This window comes from Mus musculus, chromosome 2, assembly GCF_000001635.26.
Source record: "Mus musculus strain C57BL/6J chromosome 2, GRCm38.p6 C57BL/6J".
NCBI classification, from domain to species: domain Eukaryota; kingdom Metazoa; phylum Chordata; class Mammalia; order Rodentia; family Muridae; genus Mus; species Mus musculus.
In genome coordinates, this window is record NC_000068.7 from 70,409,685 (window position 1) to 70,431,742 (window position 22,058).

At 43.2% G+C, this 22,058-nt stretch overlaps 1 protein-coding gene across 8 annotated transcripts in view; it reads left to right on the forward strand.

Moving 5' to 3' along the window:
* Positions 1-19,511, forward strand: part of Myo3b (myosin IIIB) — a 390,070-nt gene extending 370,559 nt beyond the window's left edge. For 5 of the 8 annotated variants that reach the window (XM_006499745.4, XM_017319038.2, XM_017319040.2 and 2 more), the window contains 3 exons: positions 15,889-15,995; positions 16,370-16,416; positions 17,139-17,932. In XM_006499745.4, the coding sequence (XP_006499808.1) occupies positions 15,889-15,995; positions 16,370-16,416; positions 17,139-17,277 (293 nt within the window). In that variant the 3' untranslated portion in view covers positions 17,278-17,932. Of the gene's footprint in view, positions 1-15,888; positions 15,996-16,369; positions 16,417-17,138 lie in introns of those variants that run through there. The other 3 variants (NM_177376.4, XM_017319039.1, XM_017319044.1) reach the window with 3 other exon arrangements.
* The last annotated feature ends 2,547 nt before the right edge of the window (positions 19,512-22,058 follow it).

Below are 22,058 nucleotides of genomic sequence, written 5' to 3' on the forward strand. Positions count from 1 at the left end.
CTGCTTTGATAGCAGGATGAAAATTAAGCTGAAGACTAACACTAAAGTCACCCATGAATGAACTGGTGTACAAACTGTCCATGAATTCACCTATAAGATTAACAATTCTCACAATGAGAGCAGGGAGTTGTCTAAATCAGTACTTTAATACGTCTTAAAGACTACATTATAGGGCATCCCTGTGTTCTAACCACCCATGATCAAAATAAACTGTATTTTAAAGCATTTTTTCCTTCTTAGATATTTATAAATAAAGGAGTAAGATGGGAGATTCAGACGTCTAAGATTAAAAAGAAGAAGAGGAAGGAAGGGGGAAGAAGGAAAGGAAAGGAAAGAAGGAGGAAGAGGAAGAAGAGGAGGAGACAATTTAATCAACAATAGAAAGCAAACTGGGTACATACAGACTGCCATCTCTGTCTGTCTGTCTGTCTCTGTCTCTCTATCTCTCTGTGTGTGTCTCTCTGTCTCTCTCTCCTTTTCCTTCCTTCCTTCCTTCCTCCCTTCCTTCCTTCCTTCCTTCCCACCCTCCCTTCATTGAGTTTCCTGACCACTTGATCCTGACCAATAACTGACCAATGAGGGGAGGAGGAGTTGACCTAGGAATATAGCTAGCCAGGCCAGCTCCTCTCAAAAACAGTTATATATTGAAAAGAAAATAACTTTCAATGAAGAACTTGTGTTAAAGAAAGCACAAGAGCTAATGTGTGTAGCTCTGAAAAGCCTAAAGGGGTTTCTTTGGCACGAGAGAGAGAGAGAGAGAGTGTGTGTGTGTGTGTGTATGAGAGAGAGAGAGAGAGAGAGAGAGAGAGAGAGAGAGAGAGATCCCGGCTTGCACAGCCTCTATCCTTCCAGATGGCGCCTGAGCCAAGCTTGTCACCAACCCTTAGTCTCCTGCTGACTTTTAATGCTGGTCCTTGATTGCCAATGACCCCAGGTTAGACTGGCTCTTCCACACATTTAACCCCTCTCTGCTGGGTCTCTGTCTCATACAAGAGGAAAGGCTAGTGAGAGCTTGAAATGAGAAAGTGCCAAATGAGCCAGGGCTTTCCACCCTTCCGGAACTGGTGGCCTGTTTCCCAGCATCATGGGGGACAGCCAAGATCACTGCACCAGAGAGCTGCTTGCTGATAATGAGATTTTCTCTATACCACCAAGTAAATGCTACCCAGTTTCTGAGTGTTAATATTTTATTTGACTATGCCCAGACAATCAAGCCCCTGAAGGTTTCCTGTGGGGGTCAAGGCCTGAGGACCATTGAATGCAAGCCCTGGAAACAGAAGCACTTGGCAACGTAAAATTGCACCACTCTAGAATTTTTAGTCCTAGACTCCGAGGCCAAAACAGCTTATGTTTGTCAGCACACAGAGTCAGAGCAAAGAAACTTGAGGAAGAAAATGATTAATTTCCCTGTTGAGACCTGAATCACTTGTGTGACACGGAGACACAGGTTTTCAGAGAAGTTGGTTACAGCAGCCAGTATTTCCTTCAGTTAAGCCTGGCTTGCTTCTGTGACATGGTAAAGAAAGTCGATAATGCAGTTGATGAGAATCTCCATCCCAGCAGAGAGACTCGAGGCAGGAAGGGATGGGGAGTCAGGCTCTCGGTATTGTTTCTGTGTTGGGTTTTGTGAGCCTCACATCAAATTGCAACAAGGCAGAGACATTTAGTGGTTCAGTGCTACTCTGAAGGAATAGGATCTGATTTTTTTTAAGAGAGACTATTGTGCATTATGATTATTACATTGGTGTACTTGTATGGTACACATGTGCCCCATAGCTCTTGTGGATGTCAGAACAACTTGTAGCAATCAATTCTCTTTTTCCACCAATGGGTCCCGGAAATTGAACTTGAGTCACTAGGCTACACTGAAAATGCCTTAACCATCTTGTCAATCAAAACTCTAAATTTCACTTGATTGCTTGGTTTTGGAATTTTCAAGACAGGGTTTCTCTGTGTAACCCTGGATGTTTGGAACTCACTGTGTAAACCAGGCTGGCATCAAACTCAAGAGATCTGCCTACCTTTGCCTACTGAGTGCTGGGATTAAACACATGCACCACCATGCCCCACTTAAATCTATTTGTTTGTTTGTTTTAATTATTGTTATTTTTAGTTTATGTGTTGGGCATTTTGTCTGTGTACCATGAGTGTCGGGTGCCTAAAGAGACCAGAAGACAGCAAAAGATCCCCTGAGACTAGAGTTACAGATAGTTGTGAGCTACCATGTGGCTGCTAGGCACTGAACCCTGTTCAACTGGCCAGAGAGTACTCTAACCACTGAGCCCTCTCTGCAGTCCACAAAACTCTAAGTTCTTCATTGGGAGAGAAAGCTGCAAGATTTGTGCCCCATTCTTTGCATGACTCTTTAAAAAAATCTTCATAAGAGAGTTAGACCAGATTGTATTTAGTAATATACAAAGGAAAATCCCTCCCTGACCCCATCCCGATATTCAACACAAAATAGGAAGAGAACCTCAACAATAATATTTTCTTGACTTTTTCAGAGAGTGTGGCTGAAATAACGGCAACGGTGAGATTTTCATCACCACAATCTCATTGGTGTTTCTTTCACATCGTTTATGCAAAATGATGCCACACCTGTGGTTTTGGTCCCCTGTTCACTCACAATTGTTTCCTACTTCTGATCAGTCCCCTGCGACTGTCCCCCAGTCATTTGTATCACCTCCCTAAGCCTCTTCATCCGGCTAATGACAGCCCGACCCGTGTATAAAATAGTTTAGAATTTATAGACTTAGGCTGATGTTTGCACAGCTGTGCCGTGTGAACCCGGACATTAGCCACAGTTGGGCAAAGGCCAACCAGGTGAGATCCTGATGAGATCGTTTAGTCTTCTGTAACCGAGTGATCAGGCGAGGGGTTTAGAGGTGCCCATGTATGTCCCTGTGCAGGCTTGCTCTGTGAACAAGTGACCTGTGTTAAGATGGAATTGAGGCGGCGTACTCATCGGGGAACTTTCCTGTCTGAAGTCTGAGTACATTTTGCATGGTCTCCTTCAAAGTCCAACGAGCTAAGAATGAAAAAGTCTTTGTGTCTGTGTCACAAATGAGGCCCTGGAAGTGGCTTCAGCCCTGCAGCTCTGCAGCTCCAAGTTGGGGGGACTTAGAGAGCTTTGGGGTGGTAGCTTTCCCCTTTCCCTGCCTTCACACTGCTCACACCCTGGGAAGGAGTATGACCCCTCACTGCTCACACCCTGAGAAGGAGTGTGACACAAACACACACACTCCACAGACCACACCCTGGGAAGGAGTGTGACCCCTCACTGCTCACACCCTGGGAAGAAGTGTGACCCCCGCCAACAGATCACACCCTGGGAAGGAGTGTGACCCCTCACTGCTCACACCCTGAGAAGGAGTGTGACACAAACACACACACACACACACACACACACTCCACAGACCACACCCTGGGAAGGAGTGTGACCCCTCACTGCCCACACCCTCGGAAGGAGTGTGACACACACATACACACACTCCACAGACCACACCCTGGGAAGGAGTGTGACCCCTCACTGCTTACACCCTGAGAAGGAGTGTGACACAAACACACACACACACACACTCCACAGACCACACACTGGGAAGGAGTGAGGCTCTGAGGAGAGCTCAGGATGTTCAGGAGAGAACGCACACCCTCTGACATGCCAACACCCCCTTTAAAATTCCATGCAACAGTTCATCCTCCCCTGGTGCTGTTTTGTTTTGCAGCAGTGGGGGTTGAAGCTGGGGCCTCGTGAACACTAAGCAAACATATTAGCATGCATACCCTTTGTTATGTGTTTGATTAGTTTTGAGGCAGGGTCCGAGACTCCCAGGCTGGGCTTGAACTCACTTATAGTCCAGATAGGTTTTATTTGGGATCCTCCTGTCTCGGCATACAGACTAGCTGGGACTACAGGCCTGCATTAGCTGGCCTGACAAGAAGGGTTTTTATTTATTTTATTTTTTGCTTGTTTATTTTTAAAAGGGAGGGGTTAATGTGGATTTAAACAGGGAAGAGAGAGGAAGAAAAGGAGGAGGGAGGAGGAGGGGAGGGAAGAAGAAAGGAGGAAAGGAAAGGGAGAATTAAGAAAAGGATGTGGGGGCTGGAGACATGGCTCAGAGAGTAAGAGCACTGACTGCTCTTCCAGAGGTCCTGAGTTCAATTCCCAGCAACCACATGGTGGCTCACAACCATCTGTAATGGGATTCAATTTCCTCCTCTGGTGTGTCTGAAGACAGCGACAGTGTACTCACATATATAAATAAATAAATAAATAAATAAATAAATAAATAAATAAATAAATAAAATAAGTAAATATGTTCTTAAAAACAGAAAAAAAAAAAGAATCTACATTCTCAACTGGTATGGTGGTGCCATCTTTAATCCCAGAACTCAGGAGGCAGCGCCCGTGAGTTTCAGGACAGCCAGGGAGGTGTCTCTCTCTACATGATAGAGAAACCCTGTCTAAGAAAGACCCTGTCTCAAAACAGCAACAAGGGTCAGAACTTGCCTCTGTACATTTCTGCAGTCTCTATCTGGCTGCCATGAGATTTCACCAGGCATTGTATACCAGCAGAAGGAGCCAGAGCCCAGGAGGGGTACAGAGCTCGAGACAAGGGCTCCAACATCTCCTACCCTGGGATTCCAAAGATCCAGTTATAACTGGTCTAGTCAAACCAGCACCACAGTATCCCACATGCTTGTACATGTAGAATGCTGTTTTTCTCTTCAGAGAAATCCACTCTTTTTTATCCACTTTTATATGGACACAGTCTCCCTGCACAAGACACTGTCTCCCTGCACCAGACAGAGTCTCCCTGCACTGGACAGAGTCTCCCTGCACAGGATGCTGTCACCCTGCACTGGACACTGTCATCCTGCACCAGACACTGTCTCCCTGCACTGGACACTGTCATCCACTAGACACTGTCGCCCTGCACTGGACAGAGTCTCCCTGCACTGGACACTGTCACCCTGCACTGTATACTCTCTCTGTTCCCAGAAATGACACCTCCAAGACTCCTAACTGATACTACTGGTTTCAGTATTTTCATGTTCATATTTTTAAAAGATGAGTTAGTGCCATTCTCCTATTGGATACAGTTTGGTGGCCAATTTGCCTTAATCCCTGCTCACACCAGGCAGAAGTTAAGGCACAGCCGTTTCAAAGAAGGTCCCAATAAGGTCATCCAACACCTTCTGAAAGAAAGCATGGTGATGCCTCTGAACCATTTAAAAGCTAAAGCCAGAAAGATATAAATGACGTGAGGCAGACAATCGGTATTATACCAGAAGTTATATAACAACCACACTTAATCACTGGTGACATGTAACCAATCCACTTGCTTTCTAGACACCTCTCTGGCCCTGCCCTTTTTTTTTTTTTTTTTTTCTTTCCAAGACAGGGTTTCTCTGTATAGCCCTGGCTGTCCTGGAACTCACTTTGAAGACCAGGCTGGCCTCAAACTCAGAAATCTGCCTGCCTCTGCCTCACGAGTGCTGGGATTAAAGGCGTGAGCCACCATGCTCAGCTCAGCTTGGCCCTGCCCTCTAACAGGTTTTTCTAGGGTTCTTCTTTATATTCTTTTTTTGCTTTAAGGAGAGCTCCTGGTCAGAATGGCTTTGAGTCTTTGTTACTTATTTGTTACCTCAAACCTCAGAAGAGTACCACCATCAGTCTGAAAAACAAAACAAAACAAAAACAAAAACAAAAACAAAAAAAAAAACAGAGATACTATTTCCATGATCAGCAACTGTTTCTTGCAATAAGAGCAATGACTCCATCCCTGTCCTGGCAGATCAAGGAGCCCTGATGTCTGCTTTGGGCTCCAGCCATTTAATGCAACTTCCTGTTCAAGCAAATGCCTGACAGTGCCCAGAACCCTTTGGGGACACTCCCCTTTTCTAGAATCCCTTTTCTCTTAGTTAAAACTTCTCTGAGCTTATGCTAGCTTTTCCAAGTGGCACCCAGCTAATCTGCAAACTCTGACCTGTGCAAGGGCAAAGGGTCAAACCTCTACCTTCCCCAGCCCTAGCTACAAATTAAAATGTCCTGGGAGAAGAGTCTTTCTTAAGCAATCACAATGCTGGAACTCCTTCGCCTGACCAATTGAATTAGGAGCTCCCAAGTGGGAGTGGAACACTTGTATTCTTCCCAAACCTTTCTGTGATTCTGATGTACAGTGAAGGGGGCATGGGGGAGGGTAACACCACAATTCTACCAGAATAAGACAACAATCACACTTTGCAGCACCTATGAGCTCCACACTTGTCATGTGTCCTCCTTCCAGATCTTTCTGCCTCATGTCAATGGTACAAAGAAAGGTCTTATCATTAAGACCAAGCTGTATCTACAGCTTTGTACTCAATTCATGCTTGGGGTCTTCAAACTCCGAGACTTGTTGTCTCTTCCCCCTGCCAAACACACACACACACACACACACACACACACACACACACACACACATTGTTCCTCAAATGTGGGCCAGGGGTGTTGTGATCTCCAAGGTAATTTATGTGGTGTATGGATATGACAAGAAGCGACAGTGAACTTAAAAACGTTCCTCCTTTTCCTTGTTTTGGTTGTTTTGTTTTTCAAGACAGAGTTCCTCTGTGCAGCCCTGTAGACCAGGCTGTCCTCAGACTCAGAGATCTGCCTGCCTCTACCTCTTGAGTGCTGGGATTAAAGGCGTGCGCCAAAACTGCCTGCCTCACTTTCTGTGTTTTAAGGTTTCTCTGGTGATTATACAAAAACAGAGGAAATCATTTCTATTACCTGAAGATGAAATTCTATATACTAACCATACTTCATCTACAAGAAGAAAATTATGCAGCCACTAGAAATAACAAAGTTTAGACTACCACTGGATACGAAGTAGAAACCTGTTCCATCAATCACTACTAATAAAAGAAGGAGATTAAAGAGTTGAGACAATTAGACTATCACCTCTAACTTTTTTGACCATGGTAACTATTTAATACTGTAATACAATGTGTGTTAAGGAGATACATGATTTTCAGAATAGGCTAATGATATGAAAAATAGTTGTGATTCTATTGTTAAAGTGGAAGGGAAAGCTATAATAGAAAGAAGATGAAATGTTTTAAGAAAATTGACTAAATGTTTTAAGAAAAATGACTAAAATGTTTTAAGAAAAATGAATGCAGGTTCCCTGATGTATGTGTAATATAAGTTAATTGTTAATGTCATTTTCATGTGTATGAGTATTTTAGTACACATATCTGTGCATGCAGTGGCCAGGGTGTTGGATCTCCTGACATTAGTTACAAATAGATTTGAGTTGCCATATGGGTGCTGGGAACTGAACCCTCCCCAGCCCCTGAATTAACTTTTTAAAAATAGTAATAAATGTACCTTGAAAGGCTGATTTTATCTCCCTTCTTGAGAGATTCCAAATTCCCATGATAGAGAAAATTATTTTCTTATTAGAATCAGCAAAAAGCTGACTGACAGAACCAGAGAACAGGCCGTGTGGAGGAGAGACCTGAGCAAGAGGGGAAGAGTGGGGAATTGCTTCATTTCTTCAGTGTGTGTGAGTGTGTTTGTGTATATGTGTGTGCACATGTATGTATATATGTGCATGCATGTATATGTGCATGTGTGCACGTGTATGTGTGCACGTGTATGTGTGCACATGTGTGTATATATCATGTGTGTGCATGAGTGCATGTTTGTGTGTGTGCATGTGTGTGTGCACATGCATGAGTGTGCACATGCACATTCCAGCCCCTGAGTTATGAAATGGTTTTCAGGGAAATTTTTTGCCATATCTCTAACTAGTTTAATATTCCACGTAGACAATTTACAACTCTAGCATCTTCCAATCTTCCACAGGCACTAATTTAACTCAGGGATGTTTTCTTTGTAGCAATTTTGTGATTCTGAAGGAAATTACTCATGACATAACATGGCAACTGGGAAAATTTGTATTTTTCCTTTCATCTTAGAGAGCAAGATCTGAATTACATGTATAGCTCAGGAGAAAAAAATCTCTCTCTCTCTCTCTCTCTCTCTCTCTCTCTCTCTCTCTCTCATGTGTGTGTGTGTGTGTGTGTGTGTGTGTGTGTGTGTGTGTGTGTTTCAGAAGTCCACTAAGCTCCTTCATTTTTTCTGTATTTAGACTTGGTCAGCTGAAAGCTTCTGAGAAAGTCCCAGTTTAAAACACACAGGCAAATACTTCCACACACTATGACAGACTCACACACACACACACACACACACACACACACACACACACACCGTACCAGGAACCAGGACCTAGACCCTGGGGCAATTTGTTTGTTTGTTGCTGGTTGTTGTTGTTGTTGTTGTTGTTTGAGTCAGGGTCTGTCTCACTATGTAACTCTGGATGCCCTGGAATTCCCTATGTAGACCAGACTGGCCTTGAACTCACAGAGATCTGCCTGCCTTTGCCTTCCAGGTACTGGGATTAAAGGCATGCTCTACCTTGTTCAATACCATCTTGGTTCTTTAAGTCAAGAATCCTGTCAAAAATCCGACGGTAGATCAGGTGTGTTGGAGAGCCTTAATTATCAACTTACCACAACCTGGAATCACCTATAAGTAGAGACTCCATGAAGAATTGCCTAGATTAGGTTCTCTTGTGGGCATAGCTATAAGAGAGAGACTGTCTTGCATACATGGAGGTAGAAAGACTGGCCCACTCTGACTCTGAGACCCACCCTGACTCTGAGCTACACTACTTCATGGCTTGCATCCTGGACTGGATAAGACTGAGGAAAGTGAGCTGAACACAGCACGCATGCTGTTCTCTCTGCTCTTGACTGTGAATATGACTAGCTACTTTAATCCCTTCCTAGACTCCCCTGCCATGATGAACTGTAACTTGGAATCATAACCTAAAATAAACTCCCTCTCCCCAAAGGTGCCTTTTGTCAGGCTTATTTTATCACAGCAATAGAAATCAACCTAGGACACCAGGAGGAGGAGGAGACCTATGCCCAGCCAACCTTGAATCCCTCCAATATAAAAGCAAGGGATCAAACCAGAGTTACCTTGCAAGTTCATGATGTCAATGTGAAAGTCTGAACTTCCAATAGCTTTCTCCCTTCCTCATCCCTGTTAAGGCTCTGAGCATCCCTGAAACAGCTCATCTCTCAGGGGACAGCAGGGACAAGTTGTTTCTTACCCTTTCGGAAGATTCTTCTGTAGATGGCCCTGGTAAGGGTCTACACAATGCTCCCGGCTTTCCACCCATGGGATTCTTACTGGGTGGGAAAGGCACTCCAGCTAGGAACCATCTTTCTGGGCCCTGGCTGCACATTCAAGGCAGCTAAAGAAGTTGTATGTTTTCATATTTATGTCCAGGCCTTGATCCTGGCATTGACATTTTAAAAATTGAACAGCTGGTATAGTTTGAAGGAACTAGCCCCAGTGAGCCTAGAAACCCTGAGTTTGTGGTTGCAGAAATGCTGCCTTTTAACCAGCTGTGTGCTCTCGATTCCTTACGCCAAGCTTGTCTCTTTAGGTTGGTTTGTCCTTCCCAACATAAGATGAAGTAAGGAAAAAGATATCTGTAGTTGAAACAAGGTTCATAAGACAAAAGTGAAATGGGAGCCAGAAAAGGCAGGTCATGTTCTTGGAAGCTACTTCCTGAAGTATCAACAAAAGCCCTATGTAGAGTGATCAGCCTCATCGGAGAGAGATTGTCCAGTTCCCACTGTCACCTCTAAATGCCCCGAGAACATCAGTCGAAGAGTGACACATCCCTTTCTGCATGGACTTGGCAGGGCTCAGTTCATGGATTGTGTAGCTCTGGTGCTATTGAAACACCCTCAGGGGTATAGCTTGTAATCCCGTATGGGCTTTGCCATCTGTAAATCTAGAACAGTGAATGCTCTGTTTGCTTCAAGAGGATGTTTTCCTTGGCAAGTGATGCTGGGAGTGCATCATCCATAAAATGGCAATCAGATCAGCACTGACTTCTCACAAACCCGCCACACCTGCCAGGAGTCATGCAAGGGAGCCAGTACCAGTGACTGCCCTGGCATCCTCTCCTGTAGTCCCGGGACTTCTGTTTCTTAGTCTGTCCATACTTCAGGGACCAAGAACCCACCCTGTGCCCCAGGCTGGAGAATATTGGCTGCACTCCCTTGTGGCCTTCACTGCCCACATTCCTACAAAAGAACTTTGGAGAGCAAGGGCATCAGTTACAGGTGGCAAAGTGAGACGTGCAGTTATAGAGAACAGCGTTGGGGGGAGGCTCTCATAGCCGACAGCCTCATAACTCAGCAGGCTGGGATCCTAGGAGAGAACCGCAGAGGCTTACATTGTGTGTGCATAAAAGCTGTCAGATTTAATAATTAAAAAAATACAGTCAACTGGGGGGCTGGGGGATGAGGAGGGCTGGTCTGATATTTTGACAGTATAAGAATGCTTGTCTCTCTTCCAAAGGACCTGGGTTCTGTTCCCAGCACCTAAATGGTGGATCATGGCCTTCCATAACTCCAGTTCCATCCAGAGGACAAAAATATTCTATTCTGGCCTCAATGGGCACCAGCATGCACACACTGCTCATCCATGAATGCAGTACACATCCATGCATGTACACAGTGCACATATATTCAATGCACACCCATGTATGCACACAGTGCACATATATGCAATGCACATCCATGCATGCAGTGCACATCCATGCATGCAGTGCACATCCATGCATGCAGTGTGCACCCGTGCATGCACACAGTGCACATATATGCAATGCACATCCATGCATGCAGTGCACACCCATGCACACAGTGCACATCCATACATGCAGGTAAAACATTCATACAAATGAACGAAAACAAATAAATTTACTTCTTTAAGTACAGTATACCACTGGGTGCCTTTAATCTCAGCACTCAGGCAGCAGAGGCAGGCAGATCTCTGAATTCAGCACCAGTCTGGTTTCTACAAAAAAAGTTCCATGACAGCCAGGGCTGCACAGAGAAATCCTCTCGTGAAACAAACAAAACAATACAACATCAACAACAACACATTATATTCAGGTAAGTTTGACTCTCAGGAAAGCAACCAGCAATTTTTCATTTTTTATAACTTTATTACAAAAAAAGACATTGCAAGTAAAAAAAATGCACACTGAAATTAATCAGACACAAAGACTACATACCAGTCAACACATTTTCGTACAATTAAAACGGAAGCCATGATGCTTCACGCTGGATTTTATTCTTTCGCTATCGAATGCATTGGTGTGTGCTTGTCCCTCACTAAAAAGGGAAAAATTCACAAAAGAGTCAAAACAAGATAGTTCTATATCCTCCTTCATATCTCCCAGTCACTACCTGCACTCAGACCCTCTTAATATTTAGCTTTTCTTGTCCTCTCTTCTACATGTAATACTGTACCCACATACTCATTTACATACATACATATAAATACACACACACACATATATTATTGGCTAGGTTCTACAAATGAGGGAGACCATAATATTAGCTTTCTAATCGTATTCATTAAACAAAGATTCCCTCTCCCAATTATTTACTTGGTTACTTACATAATAATGGTGCCTGCATTTTTTTTTTCCACTGACAAAGCACTACAACATGGCTGCACTCTTTGCAGAACATTATGACACAGAGACATATTGAGCTTAGGAAAAACTCTAATCCCTTGCTAAACTAGATGACTGGATTGTGACAGATTCTAGGAGAGAACAGATACCATATGCTTAAACACAGTGTTTTTTAGACTTATGGGAGAAATGTTAAACTTGGTGAAATTCTAGCCATAACGCAATTGCAGCTGAGACTCTGAAGAATAGATAGGCACCCACAAAACAGTAAGTTCCTTAAGAGCATAGGTTGAGCATCACATCCTTGCTGAAGCTTTGTCGGCAGAGAGAAGGACAAACACAAGGCCCTGACCAAGTGTAAACATTACACAAAGTCCTGCTGACATGAGCTGAACTCCAGCTGAACCCAAAGCTACTTCATATCAGTCTTTCGAGTTTCCGTGGTTAGAATTCCTGTAACATTCGAACTTCTTTGGGAAGGCAGATGGCAGCCTTGTACAACCATGTTCACGAAAGCTTGAGCGCTCGAGATGCCTGCTTGTTAACCTTAGAAATCAGGAAGGGAAGAACGCACGAAGGCCTCGGCGCCTTGCAGATGGCCATGTTGCAGAATATGGACTTTGAAAGCCAACAGGAAATGGGTGTATTGGAACCATCAGGAGTCTGCCTTAGTTTCAGCAAAACTGGTGCAGTGGGCCTGTGTGCCAAACAGTTTTCCAGACACTGGAATGCCAAGGGAGGCTGTTGGGACCCTCAACAGGCAGTATCATCTTGTAGGCCAGTTAGTATGCTTCTCTTGAGCTTCTATTCAGCTTGGAACTTTTTGTTTTGTTTTGTTTTGTTTTTTTTAATCCTAGCACTCAGGAAGCTTAGGTAAGACAATCTCTGTAAATTCAAGGCCAACCTGGCTACATAGTAAGACTTTATTTCAAAAAACAAAACCAACAAAAGAAATTAAAAACCCCACAAACAAGCCAGGCGTGGTGGGGCATGCCTTTAATCCCAGCACTTTGGAGGCAGAGGCAGGCGGATTTCTGAGTTCAAGGCCAACCTGATCTTCAAAGTGAGTTTCAGGACAGCCAGGGCTATATAGAGAAACCCTGTCTCGAAAACCCAAAAAACAAACAAACAAACAAACAACCCACAAACAAAAAGCACTTGGGTTAAGACAGTAACCTGTAAAGACAATACCCTGTGGTATAGACGCATGTGTGTCGGAGGTAAGAGACACAGGGTTGAGCCTCTTAATCTGCCTCTGATCTGGGATATTATTCAAAATTTCTCTGTTCTAGTCTCTCTTGGTGGGTTAAGGAAAGGGCATCCAGAATGGACAGCTACATGTGTCTGCAAAGTTAATGTTTTTCTAAGCATAGCTCTGTCAAAATTGAAAAAAAAAAATCAAGCTTTAAAAGTTCATAATTAAAAAAAAAACAACATAATTTGCTGCTCCTTATAGTCTTTGCTGAGCCACTCTATCTTAAAGCCACAAAAGAGCAATGCTTGCTGGCTTGCTTCTCACAGCGTGTTCAACCTTCTTCCCTTGGTTTTTATTTTATTTCATTTTTGGTTTTGGTTTTGATTTTGGTTTGGGAAGACAGGCTTTGGTTTGGGTTTTGGTGGTTATGATTTTGGTAGTTATGGTTATGATTTTGGTAGTTATGGTTATGATTTTGGTAGTTATGGTTATGATTTTGGTAGTTATGGTTTTGGTTTTGGTGGTTTGGCTTTGGTTTTGGTTTTTCAAGACTAGCTTCTCTCTATAACCCTGGCTGTCCTGAAAATTGCTTTGAAAACCAGGTTGGCCTCAAACAACTCACAGATAGGCTGTACTGAGACTAAAAGGGTGTGCCACCACACCACAAGCTTGCTTTCTTGTAGCACCTAGGACTACCAGCCCAAAGATAACACTACCCACAGTGGCCTCCCACATCAATCTTATGGAAGCATTTTCTTAAATGACTTTAGCTTGTTGACATAAAGCTGAGGAGGACAGGCAACTATCACTACATCTGACAACTTGTTTGGTCCCCAGAACCACTTATATGATGGAAAAAGAGAGAATTGTTATTCTTTGACACGTATAACAAATCATAAGCATATGTGTGCATATACATACACCCATACATGCATTTAAACATATATACATAAATGTAAAATAAAAGTAATAAACCTAAATTGATACTAACCAAAAGAATCTACAGAAAAGGGCTGGCAAGATGACTCAGTGGTTAAAAGCACTTGTTGCTCCTCCAGGGGACCTGGGTTTGGTTACTAGCACCCACGTGGCAGCTCAGAACTATCTGTAATTCCAGTTTCTGGGAATCCACAGCCTTCTTCTGGCCTCCTCAGTGGCCACCCAGCACACACACAGTGGACAGACATGCAGGCAAAACACCCATATACATACTAATAATTAAATTTTAAATAAAAAAATACATGATGTAGCAATTTTTCTACATGATATATACCCAAAGGTATGACAATATGTCGATCCTACATCCTTTAAAACACTCTTCACAATTACCAAGAAATGAAAACAACATAAATGCCCATCAGGTAAGGCTAAGAAGAATGTGGCCCAGAAGACACAGAAAGAGACCAATTAATCCGTGAATACAGGTCAAATAGGAGTATGAAAGTCTATAGGCCACTTCAATCTACTGTGCACTTCAGAGTCAGAAGAGAGAACTTTGAACATTTTCCCTCTTACAGAAATAATGTTAAGTGTCTGAGATGGTAGATATGCTTGACCTAACTTAATATTCCCTGGCATATGCATAGAGCCATCATATGGCAGCCCAATAATGTATACATCTTAATGGTTTTAGATACCAGTTAGCGCTCCAATTTTAGAAAACAGCGTACAAAAATGTATAAGAAAAATTTTCTCTATAATTTCCACCCAAAGAAATTTCTATTGAGGTTAAAATATGATTTTAAGCACAAAGCTCCAATTCATTTTTGAAGACTTATTTGTTTTTATTGTGTATGTGTGCTTTGCCTGCATGCATGCGTCTATGCACCTTGCACATGTTGTCTTCAGAGGTCAGAAGAAGGTGTCAGAGCCTCTGGAATAGATTCACAGATGGTGGTGAGCCGCCATGTGGGTGCTGGAAATTGAGCCTGGGTCTTCGTCGAGAGTAGCCAATGAGTGCACTTAACCACTGAGCCCTCTCTCCACCTCCCTCCCCCAACTCTTCTCTCGAAAAATTAGCATAAACATTCTGTCCAGGAAATACCCTCTTTGCTATCCTATGAGATTCTAGGACAATATCCTTTGGTAAGTTGACAAGAAGTTAAAATTACTGAACCTTTTTATTTTTTAAGATTTAAAAGACTTAAGGTGCACGTGTGTGTGCGCACACATGTGTGTGTACGTGTGCATGTGTCTGTGTGCATGAGTGTGTGTGCCCAAGTTCAGAGCATCCAGTTGTCCTGGAGCTGGAGTTACAGGTGGCTATGGGCTTTCTGACATAAAATCTGGGAACTAATCAGGCCCCTGTAGAGCAGCAAACACTCTTAATCATTGAGCCATCTCTCTAGCCTGAACCACTGAACCTTGACTCAGATATCCGACCAAAAGGACAGCAGAGACCACACAAATCATTTGCTTATAAGAGAAACGAACCACGGCTTCTATGCCATGTGGTTTCTTAATCTCCAGGGCACTCTAGGTCCAGGATTTGAAATCAAGGCTAACAGGGAAAGTTTGCCCCATGAAATCAAGCAGTCATCCCTCTCCTCCTCCCTTATGTCACCTCCAGAGACCACATGGATCAGTGGCATGGTTCAAAGCACTTCAGTAAACGCTAGATCAAGCCATGCTCCCCTAAAGTGCATCCCACTGAAAGATGTGCTCTCCTCGGGAGTATGTGTACTCCAGATGTCTTTGAACTCTCACCAGAAGATGTGGTGTGAGCGGTGCCAGATTGCTTTGTTGTTCCTAATGGACCTTCCTACTCCAGGTGCTCTCTAGGCAGAGGCTGGCCACCAACCAGCTCCTGCCTCAGCAGTGTGGACAAACCAATTTGCTCTCTGTCACTCTGGCCAGGTGATTTGGGTTGGAAATATGCTGAGAAGTTATGCATTCCAACCTGTACTTATGATTATTGATTCCTGTGTGTGTGTGTGTGTGTGTGTGTGTGTGTGTGTGTGTGTGTGTGTGTGTGTGTTGGGGAGGTAACTGTGATTACATTGCTCCTAGAAGTGGCAAAGCTTCATTTAAACAGGACATGGCTTCTACCCAGTATGTTTACATGAAGAGCCATTTCCCAGTTCGTTCTCCCAACTCCCGATGAGGCTTGCAGTGAAGTTTCCTTGTCTGCAGGTTCCGAAGAAGGTCTCTCCCAGAAGCAGCGAGCACCTCGCAGACGGTGTCAGCAGCCCAAAATGTTGAGTAGCCCCGAGGACACCATGTACTATAACCAGTTAAATGTGAGTTCAAAGTGGCCGTAAAGCCGTTTTACCGGCTTTGTTTCCAGTTAATAATTCTGTTATTAATACCTGTTCCAGCCCCTCCAGCCCCACCCCCACTCTCTTCTGCGCTCCTCGTGAACATGTGCTTAGGCTCTTTATCTGTTGCTTTCATGTCAGGATGTCTGCCTTCACGGTGAATAATTGATGTGGTTTATCAAAGACGAGCAAGATGCATGCTTCATCAGGCTCACTTGAGCCCTTTGATCAAAAAAATTATGCTGTGACTTCTGATATTATCAGCATCTGCTTGCATTCAACACAAAATCACTTTGAATTAAAAATTAACGACTTGGTGCTTTTCTTTGACTGTGTGTTCTTGGCCCTATCCACAGGGAACTCTAGAATATCAAGGGAGCCAGAGGAAGCCAAGAAAACTTGGGTAAATATCTGTCTTCTTAGTTTTCAGCAACTGTAAACAGACGGGGTCCTTTGTGATATCACAGAAGAGGCAAAACTTTCCAGAGAGGCTTCTAAACATACCCTACCCGGATAGTACCACGCTATTGACACTAGTGATTCTTTTCCACAGTAGCAAGTACGTACAAACTTGAATCCATTCTGCCCAAAAAGGCTGACATTGTCACCCAATAATAAATGTTATCCTCCTAGTCATTCCAAAGAATTGTACTCATAATTGAAGACGGCAGTAAGTTGTATAAAACTTTCCTTCTACAAGTTTGAGTGTAGACAGGCACTCCTGCCGTGCTTAATACTTGCATGGAGGAATACCTGATCCATCCACCTGTCAGCCTCACAATGGAGGCCAGAAATGCCAGCAGTAGTTGGCACCTCTCTGAACGGAGGCAGGTAAAGGGCAGACCTGTCTCTCGAGGACACCAGATGGAGACAGACTACTTTACCACATAAAAACCAAGTCACAATCTGACCATGACTTTTAGGCACTACTTACCAAGGCCCAGGAAGGTGAAAAATTTCCTCATCAGACCGAAGATACTCCCCTAGAGGTAGGGACAGACATTCAGAGCTGGGCAGGATGTAGCCCTGCCCACCCAACTGTACAACTTTAGGTGTACCAGGGATGGTTGTGATATTTGTGTGATTTGTTTTTTCCTGTTGAAAATTCTCTTTTCTTTGTTGCAGACAAATCAAAGTGCTGGATGGGGAGGACCAGTATTACAAATGCCTGTCCCCTGGGGCCTGTGCCCCTGAGGAAACCCACTCAGTCCACCCTTTCTTCTTCTCCTCGTCACCCAGAGAAGACCCCTTTGCTCAACACTGAGTTGCCCTTTCCAGCCCCGGTGTGCCCCAGGTAAAAGCAGCCATGGTAACTGACCATCTAAGAGGAAGGCACTGTTCTGAGGTCAGCTTCTTTGGACACAATCTGGGCCCTAAACCTTGCTGAACAACTCAACAGATTCCTGAAAATGCTGTCTCTTATTCCCCTTCACCTGCCCTGCAGCCTGAGTCACAGAACCCGTGTTCCCTTCATCCCTTGAGAACACCTCTGCTGGGGTAATTCAGCCTTTTAGGCACCCGGCAGCTAAGAAGAGGGAGGACAGACCCACCACAGGCCAGTCGTGAAATCAGATAAGATGCCTAGTTTCCCCAAGTGGAATCCTGCTGGATTGCTATCTCCCTTCTACCCTTTTCTACCAGTCCCCCATTTGCTAGGCTTTTCTACATCTCCCCTTGGGTCAGGGTTTCATTGCTGAGGATATTGTTTCCAGGAAGAGTGGCCATGGTTTATGCTTAGAAAGAAAACTCAACATCTTTCAGATGCTCTCTCCATGTCAAAATGAATGCCTGTTGCACATTGTCATGTTGAGAAGACTTTGCCAGATTATTCTACCTTACCAAGAGAACCCAGTCACACCAGCAATGAAAAGGAGGAGAATTGGGGCCTAAGTGATACCTGATTTTGTATCTGCATTCCCTGGCCAGCTGGCTCCACAGGATGTGAGAGGCGGCAGAAGAGAGATCCCCACTTGTCCATCTCTGTGTTCCTCAGACCTAGCTCAGAGCCTAGGAGAGTGGGCACCCAGGGCATAAAAAGGAATGGAGAGATTGCATTATCTGCAGCAGCATGGCTGGCAGGCAGTTCCTTGCGGTGATATGTGATCTATGAGTAACCACCTTTCTCACAGATAAGTTCAAGGTTGAGCTGTTCCTATTTCATGACATTATATGCCGTCATACTCTATACAGTTCAGTACAAGCAGCTTTCTTGAGCACATACCTGTGAGAACAAAACAAGATGGAAGGTTGCTATGTGCTGTGACAGTGAGTCCGCGTGAAGACTCCTCTAGAGCAGATGTTCTTAATATTTTCTTTCTCTAAAATACTTTGTTGATTTCAGAAAAATACTTTAAAATATAGAAAAAGTTACTATTGTCAGGGTTTGTTTTGTTTTGTTTTGTTTTCCTTTAACGGAGGGCACAAGCAAATATACTCTGAACAGAAACAATTAAGTGAGGTTGGTGTGCTCACTTTTCCCATGGAGGTGTGGGACAACCTCTATACACACCAAGTAAGACACCCGTGACAGACAGAAGAAAGGAAACCACCCAAGTCTAGCTTGCTGAAGCAGTGGGTTTAACCAGGCTTCCTGGGGCTGGAAGGATGGAGCAGAGGCTACGAGCACTTGCTCTTGCACAAGACCTGGGTTCAGTTCCCAGCACCCTCATGTGCACATACACATATACATGCAAGCAAGACATATATATATATATATATATATATATATATATATATATATATATATTAAAATAAATAAATCTAAGATGGCTGTAGGGCTGCTTACAGAGGTATGGGCAGCTATACCACCAGAGAATAGCTATCCCCATAGTAACAGCTAACCCCTCAGGGAAAGGCAGGGTCCCTCTGAATAAGTACACAGCTCTGCACACCTTTCCTGCTTCCACAAGAGAAATGTTAGTGAGCCCAGTCTTGCTCTGACTTCAAGAGGACAGTGGCTACATCGTGTCCGGAGAACAGAGTTGCACAACAGAGACATTTAAAGAGCTCAGAAATTATAATATTATTTAAAAAAGTTATAGACAATTTTAGTAGATAAATTGTGCTTTTTTTTTAAAAAAAGATAAGTCTCGGGTTTTTCCAGCTCTTCGTTGAAAACGTAACATTTCTATGGTGTAAGAGTGGAGCAGACAAAACAAAATTAACTTAGCTGCTTAGGAAATAATGCTTAGGGTAATTCTGTGATCCAGCACTTGAATGTGCAGGGTTTAATCCCCAGAACAAGAAAGATGAAGAGATGAGAGGGAGAGAAAAAGCCTAGCATGTGCAGATTTTCTCTGAGTGCCTTCGGAAATTCCACTTTTATCATTGATTAATCTACTTTGATGAAACTTTTTCAAACTGTTGATAAGAATATTCATAACTTTCTGCATGTCCACATACAATGTAATTGTAAATCTGCCTTGTTTCTTTCTCACTAAAATGTGTCTATGAATAAAGGTTAAAAGAAAAAGAAATAAAGAAAGAATCACTAAATCCTAACTCAGAGGCTCTATAATAATTAACGATACAGGTCTTACTCCAGGCAGTAGTTTTGAAACTAGTTGGTGTCAAAAACAGCATGAATAAAGCAGACTGCAGACTCTTCTCTTAGACTGTTCATAATGCCATTCATTAAGGTGTGATTCTTATATCAAGTAGATGGTATAATCATATATCATAACCTGGGGCTTCATTTTTTATCAAAACAATAACCACCTGGCTAAAAAAATAAAGCAAAAGTAATGATCTGGAAAGGCTGTACAAGAGATCTCAGACCTCCCCCATAAGAAGCAATCCTTTAAAACATCATTTCTGAGTCTAGCCAGGCATGATGGTACAGCCTATAATCTCAGCACCTTGAGAGGCTGCAGCGTGAGGATGTCAGGTTAAGGCCAGCTTGGACTACATAACCAGACGGTCTCAAAGGAACAAACAGTACTTCTAGCTCTTCTAATTATCCCCACCAATCTCTAAGCACAGTCGTCCCAGAAAGACATGATGGTCAGCAATGGGCTAGCTGCACATCTCACATCTCCTATATAGTGGGCTGTAAACATAGTTGGTGTGTTTTTCTGAGTGTGTAGAAAAGCATAAACTACACAATACATCTAGGTGTGCTGTAGACTATACCATCTATGTTTTTATTAGTCCCCTCTATCATGTTTCCATAACAAAAGCTATCTCCATTCATCACTTAGATAATATTTATTCTCTCCCTTATGACTTACTTCCATCCCCCTTCTCCTTCCTCTGCCTTTTCCAGTACTATTTTATTACATTGACCTTCACCATATATAACTAAGACCTTTTAGACCTTACCATATATAACTAAGCATTACTCTTCTGCGCCATCCATTTTCAGTAGCTTCCACATGAATATCTCTAATGTAAATAAAAGCAGCAGGCTGCAAGTGAGGGTCCAGAGAACCAGAAATGATTCTCCGGGCGTAGAAACTTCTGTAAAATATGCACTGCAGACCCAGCTGTGTGTGCACAGAATAGAAGACTGAATGAAGTGTTACAGCGCAACTACCATACAAGGTCTAGAATAGAATGTTCTCTAGAAGATGCTTCCTCCTCTCCCTAGTCCCTGCACCCCCCCCCCCCCACACACACACACTCATTCATGATCCTAACCCTAAAGACTTTCTTGACTGTGACCAGAGTTTGCATGTGTCCCTAAGCTCTGTAGTTAGGCTTTGTCTCTTGTGGTTAAATTTTGGGGACTTTGATAGCTTTGTTTTCTGAGACTGTTTCTCTCTAAGCATCCTAGACTGGTCTTAGACATAAGATCATGCTCAATCAAACCTGAGTGCTAAGAGTGCAGGTGTGTACCACTACCCTGGATGGCTTTGGGGAGTTACATATAAATGGAAGACATCCTACAGATCTTATTTCTTTCATCTAATGTTCCATTAATGCTGCACACCTATATCATAGGACATAAATATGACTTGGTGTTTTCATGAGTGTATAGTGTTCTACTGTGTGAAAACTGACAATGCTCTTCTTTTAATGGGGAGGTGTAAATTGTTTCCAGTTTGGGGCTATTTTGGAAATTGCTGCTGTGAGCATTGCTGCAAGTATGTCTACTGGTACCCACTTGCATGCTTTTCTGTTAGCCATGAGCCTAGGATTAGAACTGAAATGCACGTGTATGTGCAGCAAAGCAGTACTGCCATGTGCAGAAAAGCACTTGGATGGCCACTGTCCACTGTTCTCTAGAGCGGTTGGGCCAATCTATAATGCCACTAGTGACTTACGAGTGTCCCCAGTTATTCTGCGTTCATGCTAACTTGTACTGTTCGAGACTTTTTCATCTAGGAAATCTGATTCATCTCTATTAGAATCTCACTGTGACTTATAGTTTACATATCCTTCATTAATAGTGATGTTGAACAACTTCATGTGCTTTGTAGCCTAGCCATCTTAGATAAATTCCTTTGTGATAGACCCATTTTAATTGGATTAGCTTTAGGTCATTTAAGGAAAACAAGCACAAGTGTACACACACACACACTCACACACACACACACACAGTGGTGCATTGCAAATACTTTCTCCTTGAGGTAGTAGCTTGTTTTTCAATCTATTAAAATGCCTTTGATGGAAAATGGTAGATGTGTAATTTTAACAGCACAATTTGTTAGTCTTTTCCATTTTGGTTAGAAATATCACAGGTTCTTGCCTTCAGAAGTTCCTCAAAGTGTTGTTTTCCTCACTCACTTCCCTTCCACTCAGTCAGAATATTTATGCATTCGACGTGGACTTGGCCCTGTTTGGTGAGAAGGCCTTCCCTAGTGCTCTAAAATGCTAACATTCCGTGAATGCTCATAAGTCTGTTTCTAGATTCTAAGTTCTACCCTCTATTCTCATGTCTACCTTCCTCTTAAATAACACTTACTATACATTCTGGCATAAGGAAGAGCAAATTCCCTGCACTCCTTTTTCCTCAAAGGAAACTTCATTAGTCTGGGCCTCTTTCGTTTTGTGGCCAGTTGCTGGGGAGAAAAACAAGTGAGATGTCGTTGGAATTATCTAAAC